The sequence below is a fragment of the Triplophysa dalaica genome, chromosome 11 (genome assembly GCF_015846415.1).
Source record: "Triplophysa dalaica isolate WHDGS20190420 chromosome 11, ASM1584641v1, whole genome shotgun sequence".
Lineage (NCBI taxonomy): Eukaryota > Metazoa > Chordata > Actinopteri > Cypriniformes > Nemacheilidae > Triplophysa > Triplophysa dalaica.
The window spans coordinates 4,712,265-4,720,568 of NC_079552.1; the positions used below are offsets into that span (position 1 = coordinate 4,712,265).

Genomic DNA, 8,304 nt, shown 5'->3' on the forward strand with positions numbered 1-8,304 from the left:
CTTCAGACCATTCATAGTCTATAACATACTTTTTGAGCTTCTGTCAAGTTATTAAAATCCCTAAAACAATATTAGTCTTTAAAAGTGATCTAATAACACTGTGTTACAGGAAAATTACTACGACTCTCCACTTTCGTTTCATTCGTACAGTATTTGATCATTTACTTAAACACAATCAGCAAAACTGACAATGAGAAAATCTCATGTAGCCTAAGAGCAGTTTAAAGGGCCGAAGAGAGAGAGAAATCAAACTTACAAGAGACAGGTTAAAAATGAATTTCTCTTTAAATACAGTAGGCTACAGCATGCTCTTTCATCTCTAGGCTATAGGCCCGTCTGTGTTTTACAGTGGGAGAAAAGCACATTATTGAATTGAAATGCTCTGACTTTTCATGCTGACAAGAGCAAAAGCTTTTGTAGAAAGAGAAGACACATAAGCAGAGAATGTGGCCTGAAGGCTAATGGGAAGCTATAGATGTAATATACGACAATTGGTAGAAAATGTGTGAAATGGGCAAAGATTTTTAAGCATATTTCTTTAAATCCCCTTAAAGGAACAGTTTACCCAAAACACAAATCCTGACACTCATGTTTCATATAATAAAATGAAACGGAAAATGAAAAATATAAGTAAATTTGACCAGTCACTAGAGTGGACTCCACTGCTGAGTGAAACTTCAGAAGTTGCGAATCCAGCGTTTATGAACGCACAAACTCAAGCGCCATGACATCAATTCACTTCTTCACTGAGCTGTTAAATAGGCACATCTGAGGCCATATGCCAAATATAATGGGATGTAACACTTCCATTAACACAATCACTCAAAATACAGTTTAATTCAGTATAAAAATGTTTTTAGAATTGATATATTTTCAAGGTGAACACTTATTTTCCTCACCCACTAACATTCTGTGTTTCACAGTCAAAAAGTTTGGATATACTGTAATGTTTTTGTTCATTTTTGGGTGAATTGTATATAAGCATACAATTAGTAGTAGGCCTAATCTGTCAGAGTCATTTGTAACACAACTAATGGAAAAGCATCTGCGAGAGTGCAGGTTTCCATTTCAATTTGATTGCATCAACTAGACGATAAGACTGCCGTTTCCTGCGAGTAAAGTGAGATAGAGGTTTAGAGTTTATGCAGGGGGCTTTTCAACGCCCCCTCCCGCGCACACGTCCAGCTGACTAACGCCATCACCTGTCAGAGTTCAGCTTAATTGAGGACTGGTGAAAAACTGTATTCAAGTCTGCATGAGGTAGACAGCCTGGCATTCTCATCCCCCAGAACTGCATTCTACCTCCAGGGAGATTCACAGTTGAGGGCCAGTTTGACCAGTGTAGTGAGAACCCCGCGGCAGGCCGGTGACCACCAAGAGCTAGATAGAGCAACAGATCGCAAATCATCTGACCCATGGCCCTGTCAGGGTCCCAGGGAGCAAACAGTGTGTTTACAGTTGTAAAAAAAGGCTAAATATATCTTTCCTTTCCCTGTGCAGATGACCGGGTGTTATTTTTCACTGGTGAAGAGTAAGGAGGTCCAAGTGACGTCCACTGAGTGCTAAATCTCTGTGGCCAAACCGGCAGGTGTGTTTGCAACAACAGTGAATAATCAATTAGATTATAAACCCACGACCATGGTTAACTCAAACACACGGTGAATAAAAATAGAAATGACCTACAAACATGAAGCAATATACAACTTTTGTATAATTTAACACTGGGATCCAGGGAGACTACAAACTCCCATATAGCTCTTGGTGACTTTGGATATACAGTCGCTGGAAAAATTTGGAGACCATTCTAGTTTACATATATCAGCATTTTCAGATGTTGTGGCCAGTACAGTCCAGTGTCTGTTGAATTTCAACAAAATCAAACATCAGGAGGGATGTAAAGTCATCCAACAGCAATGTGAAAGACTGACAGCATGACAAGACATATGAAAACTGTGATAAAAATCGAGGTTATCACATACATTTTTTAATTTTGAACTTTTCTTAAATACATATTGCCTAGAAGTGAATATAAACTGTTTCTCTGCAGTATTTGAGGTCTGTAAAAAGACAGAGCATCTTTTCCGTTATTTTGACCCGTTTCGCTTGTTTTTATTTTCTGCAAATAAATGCAAAGAGAAACAATATTTTTATTTGAAATTTGGTAGAAAAGTTAGTAGTTCACAGAACGAAAAAAAAATGAAAATTTTACCTAAACACATACCTATAAATAGTAAATTCAGATAAACGTAAAATTATTTTGAAATGGTTTCTTAAATTTTTCTGCGGCTGTATTTGTGTATGCTCTAAAAGTCACAATTTCTAAGTGTTTTACACAGTGTTGCAGTGATAATTATAAATTATTTGTCTGTTCACACAATTTTTTTTCCATCAAAAACATAAGCTCCCTTTCCTCTCTCAACAACAACTCTGCACCACATGACGTAAACAACAAAAAGGGGTGGGACTATACTGACTGTCCAATGGCCAGGCATTTTAGGCCCCGTGTCAGTCACTGAACCAACAAACCAATCAAAAAGCGAAGGGGAAAATAAAGCACGCCCTACATTTTTTATTTATTTCAGAAGCCCTCACGGATATACGTCACGATACAGAAAGTCAATCGCAACTTCCGTTTCATACTGACTTTAAGAATAAAATAATAAATATGTCTTTATTATATTGCATTATAAGAATTATCTAATATTTTGTATTACATATGAAATGATTGTTTTGTGGACGTGTTGTTCCTCTCAAGGTTAAACACACAAGAGAGGTTACACAGGTGTGCAAAGAAAATAAATTGCAGGTGTAGATAATTGTTATACTGTATGAACATGTTCCACCAAGTTTGACAGCCCAAGAGTCTCTAAATACTTTCTATTCTTCATTTTGAAAAGCATAGACAGCTTTTAGCCAAAAGGAGATACTGTGCAAGCAATTCTAAACCCCCCAGTCCTGTGGTAAAGCCAGTGTAAACATGCACCCAAAGTAGCTCATTATAATAAAACAATGAGGAGTAAAATGTTTCAATTAAATACAAAGAGTTCCTGAAAGATGTAAATAAAAAGGATCCACGAATATCCGCTGTGGGTTCTTTGGTTGGGACAGGTGACCTTGACACTACACAATGTATGGAGTCAGATGCACTTTAACCATCCAAGGCAATAATACGCATGATACAGCAATGATTAAACACACCTACAACCAATCTTTAAGCTTGCGGTGTAAGTTATAAAGTAATTTCAAGGCAATTAATATACAGGACATGATTCCCCATTACTGCTTGATTTCTCCACTCGACGGCACTCCATTATAGTAACCTATCTTTCTCCTTGGTCAAGCCCGCTGCCCACGGTCTGCAAATTAATTCTGTTCGAATTATTCAACATGTCTCACGGCTCACCTCACAGTTTATCCTTATTAGCCAATGCGAGAGGAATTATCTCGGCTATAGCTCGTGATATCTGGGTCATCGCGTGTCAACACACCATTAAAAGTAAACCCGGCTTCTCTCAGGTTTTTCTTCCGGATATCCGCTGAAGTGTAAGCAAGCTTACACCATGAGAAAATACAGGTTGCAAAAAACCCAATAAGAGTCTGGAATTTTTTCAGGTCTAGCTCGTGCAAAGCGCACAGATCGGTCGGTCAAAAGCATTTGTCTGGCGATGTTTCTCATGCTTATACCGGCCTCACAAAGATTTATATGAGAAGCTGTCAGACAAGCTAAAGCAAAGCTTCCAGAACTCGCAATATGTGGATCTGGGCATTAATTCAAACTACCATAATAATGTGCTCATCACAGCATAGATGCTGCAAAAAACTGTCCTACTTTCAGCTCTCCAGATGCCAGAAGATTCCACACATCGTTGCTCACGTCAAAGCTACATAAACATCCATATGGACCTGCATATTTGCTGCTGTAAGTTTTAACTCGGATAGCTCTACATTGTTTGCAGACAAATCGGCCCTCTGCCTGTCGTGCGAGTGAAGAAATGGCACAATATCAAACTCAAATCAACATTTGAAGCACTTACTCTGTGGGTTTGAAAAGGGGTTTGCTCCCCAGTCTAAACAACGGTCTGTTTTCCGTCACTGTGCCTTTTCTAAGAAGAAACTCCTCGGCTAAATCGAATCCTGTAAATGGGAGAGGAAAAACATGCCTTTGTTAGATTTCTATGCATTTGACAGATGCTTTTATACAAAGTGACTTACAGTGCACAGTGACACTGTGTTTATTTTATCAGTTTAAATGTGCCGCATCCATAACGTTGACATTTCTAGCCCATCCACATGTTAGATTCGGGCTAAATAATCCTCTTAAGAAGAGTTTAAAAAATCTTACACAAATTTTTGAAATCAAACTACAGCACTGGCAAGACATGGAAGGTTTTTCAAACCATTTCAATAATTAATTAATTCCAAACTTTTTAAGAAATGAAAGTTTCAAGTGTGAAAATCAAAACTTACAGTGAAAGAATGTACAGCGCGTACAGTGATGTCATTGCTGTTTTGCGTACTGGTTTGTCATTGATCTTGTCTTTAAAAACCTGAACCTCAGCCGACCCAAACCTTTACCATTATTCATCAGCTGCCACACAACCACTTGTGTTTTCTTCAGGAAATGCAAATCTAGCTTTGTAAAGCGCTTTGTCGGTTACAGCCGTGCGTGACATTAGTGATTTTTTAGACAGCCGAATGGATGTTTTACAGCAGTAGAGGTGGACGAGGGCTGCTTGATTCATGAGATTTTCAGATGGAGATTGAATGTGCAGTATTTCTGGTCTGTACCTGTAAACTCTTTGTGAATGCTCAAGCTGGTGTACCATTTCTCCTCCAGCTTTATGGATGGACATGCATGATCTGCACAGGAGACAAATACAATGCATGAATGATGTGAAAGTTCATAAAGTGTTTATTTTGTTTAGTATAGAGAAAAGCAGGACTGGTTGACATCACGTTTTTATTGTTGAATGTCCTGTTCGGACACTTTACATTTTTGACTATGAAACAGATATTTATTTCTGCCTATATAGCACATTATATGCTTTATCTCGGCTTTAAAATTCTGTCCTCATTTATTCACCCTCATGTCAGTTTCCAGGTTTGTGTCCAGTTAACGGGTCTAGTGTTGTTTGGTTACCAACATTCTTCAAAATGTCTTCAAAGTCATGAAGGTGAGTGAATTATAAATGCTTTTCATTTTGGGGTAACCAAGTGTGTTTTTCATTGTGTTCAGTGTTGTTTTGAAAAAATGCTATGTAATGATATTGTAATTTCGGTTAAGAGGACTGAAATCCCAAACATATTCTACGTTTTAAAGTACCGTACCTGTTTCCAAAATAAAAACTCTGCTCTTTTGAATCAAAACCCTTGTAACTGTCAACAAATCCTGCTTTCCCCCGCATGATGTTTTCATTCTGATATTGTTGAAGGATGAATTTTGCTTCATCAACCAGAAATCTACTAAAAGGAAAAAGATGCCACATCTACATAAACAAAATACACACACCTACCGACAAACAAATGCACACCCACACCGGAATACAAACACACATATCTACATTCACACCCCCGCAAAACAGCATTCAAAGAAATTCCCAAAAATCAGCACATCTGTTGGCAAACCGACGTCTTTTACAGAGAGGGGGCACATGCTGTTAATCCCCTCTAAATCTCTTCCTGGCTGTCGGACTCACACAGTTTGTATCACGGGAGATAGCAATTCACACAGCAGGCAAAAATATTGCTTAGCTGTCCCCGTATTCGATACAGGACCTTCATCGGTGGGCATTCACAAGGCAGGTTAATCTGAATGGGGCCAATACAGCAGTTCTGCTGGACACGCAACACCACGGCGCATGTTTGCCACCCAGGTCAAGGGCTTCACACTATTTTCCAGTAGGCACAAATAAACTGCATTCCGTGAGTCCACACTTCCTAATTTAAAGCAAGACGTCTTTCATCGCAAATAATTCATTTGCATACAAAGATTCCGAAGAAGAGACCTAAAACAGCGCGCAAATTAAAGGTGATGACAACAGCTCGGCATCATGGGATGTCTGGGCAGCAAGGCATTGAAGTGAACTTCAACCTCTTGTACTAAGACTTACACAAACTACAGAGGGAAACATTTATGGCTCTTACAGTAAGAGCATGTGCGAAAGATGTAATTGGTTCAAATCAAAATGTTTGGAAACAGAAAGCTGCATGTGAGCAAATGTGGTGTGTCACACAACTATCAAGAAACGTTGGTGATGGCATACTGTACGTACCTATTCTCTCAGTCACTGTCATTCCTGAAGTTAAAGGGACGGAATTTATGATCCACAGGAAAACAGTCCATCTGAGCAAGTAAATCATGTCGTCTTTGGCACATGAGAAAGGGCCTCTTGAAAACCTACAAATAGAAAACAACGTCACTTTTTGAAACTCTTTGATGCTCTTCTTGGTAACCCAACACCACTTGTTATGGTCCATACTGTAATGGATATCTTTCCCACTGTATTAACTGGACTTTTTGGCATTTCATATTATTATTCACAATTCTGTAGTGTTTAAATGCACTTTTACAACAAAGAAACAACCAAGTTTGAATTACTCCAGCCATAAGTATTTATGTCCCATATCCAAACTGAAATCAATACCGGCTTTCTTGGAAGAACCACTTTATCTGATAGAACGTACAGGAACAAATTGTGTTTAGCAAAATTCGTCTAGCAGTTCAATTACGTTCTGAAATGTTTTAACACAAAATGTCAAGCGTGACATTTCGCCCCTCAGAATAAACTCCGGGCCAGAGTAAGTTTCCAGCGTGTGGGACTTCTGAGGAACCTGTGCCAGATTCCTGTAAACCAATATGAGCCGTTACCCATCGCTGACTGTTGTTATTGAGCTCTTAAGTAACAGGGCAAACAAATTGCAATAAATAATTGAACACTTCTGCATACATCATTTTCAATGCAGGTGAAACCAATGCAGCTATTATTTCGCGCATAAAAGTGCAGAAAAGCAGTTTTGCTGCACTTGAACCTCAAGTTAAATTGAACAGTCAAACGCACAGCGTAAATCACAATTTACCAGCAGTTTACTTTGTTTTTCCTATAATAAAGCAATTAAAAAAAGAGCCTGCACATGTGGATATGACAGTCGTGTCCTGAAGTGTAACTTTTCTCATTTTTATAGCCTACATAAAGTTTTCATTAATAAAAAAGCTACATTGATTATTATGGCGTTTTTGGGGGATTCAAATGTAATTCATCAAGATGAAATATTGTTTATCCAAAAACGTCATTTGAAGTTATGAAACATTTAAAGCACATTTTACATTCATAAATAAATAAAAATCCTTTAACATCGTACTTTTCAAACATAAGCATTATTATTATATATAAAAAACAGAAAAATCAACATGCTTAATGTTAGTGCTTCATGAAATAAACATGCAATATGTTGAATATATGATACAGCGTTTCATATTAAACCAAAACAGCTGGATTGTACTTTTTTTCTAAACAATAAATCAAAAAGTAGGAATTACTTAGATGACATACTGTATCTGATATAGGGATACTGTCCCATTGTGACCGGTCTCCAAATAGTTTCTTAAAACTTAAAATTGACTCGCGATTTATATTAACTCGTAATATTACGAACAGCAGCTTGTCCGAAATTTGCGTGCGGTTCATCTTGTGCATGGTGAAAAGCAAACGTTTCCTGCAATTTCTCTGCGTAACGGAATGAGCATAAATCAGCAATGCTGAACGTTCTCTCTCTCTCTCTCCTTTACGCGCACGGAGATCGACAGCAAGAGTTGCGTGTTAAACTCCCGTGACATTCACTTAAACATTACCACTTATAAATAATAGCGGAGACATGGTTTGCAATCATCAATAAAGTCATAATCACCCAAGCCAACGCACGGAGCAGAGCGAAAGAAACACCGGCTACTTACATTTGCTGAGAAAGTTTATTATTCCAGCGCAAACACACGCAAGAAATAAATCCTGTTTGGACAATTAGCGCATTTTAGACAGCTGTGGATCTAAAGCACACTTGCACATAAAAAGTGAGAATGAAACCTCGTGCAGGAACCGTGTCCTTATTTGTCGCACTGCCTGACCCTCCCACCCACTCATTAGAGCCCCCACAACACATTAGGACACAGGACACTCCGAGGGGCGCTCGGTACGGAAGGTACACTTGACATGGATATTGTATCGACGTGTAATGATGCTTTTTAAATAAACATTTGATTTACGTTTGCAATTTGTTTTGTACATTTTCTTTTTTAATGAATAGTGACAG

At 38.2% G+C, this 8,304-nt stretch overlaps 1 protein-coding gene across 3 annotated transcripts in view; it reads right to left on the reverse strand.

Annotated features, from left to right (window-relative positions):
- The window catches only part of LOC130432065 (collagen alpha-1(XIX) chain), a 123,250-nt gene extending 115,192 nt beyond the window's left edge, over window positions 1-8,058 (reverse strand). For all 3 annotated transcript variants that reach the window (XM_056761298.1, XM_056761297.1, XM_056761296.1), the window contains exons 1-4: window positions 7,952-8,058; window positions 6,273-6,397; window positions 4,789-4,860; window positions 4,035-4,134 (exon numbers count right to left, since the gene is read on the reverse strand). In XM_056761298.1, coding sequence (XP_056617276.1) covers window positions 4,035-4,134; window positions 4,789-4,860; window positions 6,273-6,397; window positions 7,952-7,953 — 299 coding nt within the window. In that variant the 5' untranslated portion in view covers window positions 7,954-8,058. The remainder of the gene's footprint in view (window positions 1-4,034; window positions 4,135-4,788; window positions 4,861-6,272; window positions 6,398-7,951) is intronic.
- Between the last annotated feature and the right edge of the window lie 246 nt (window positions 8,059-8,304).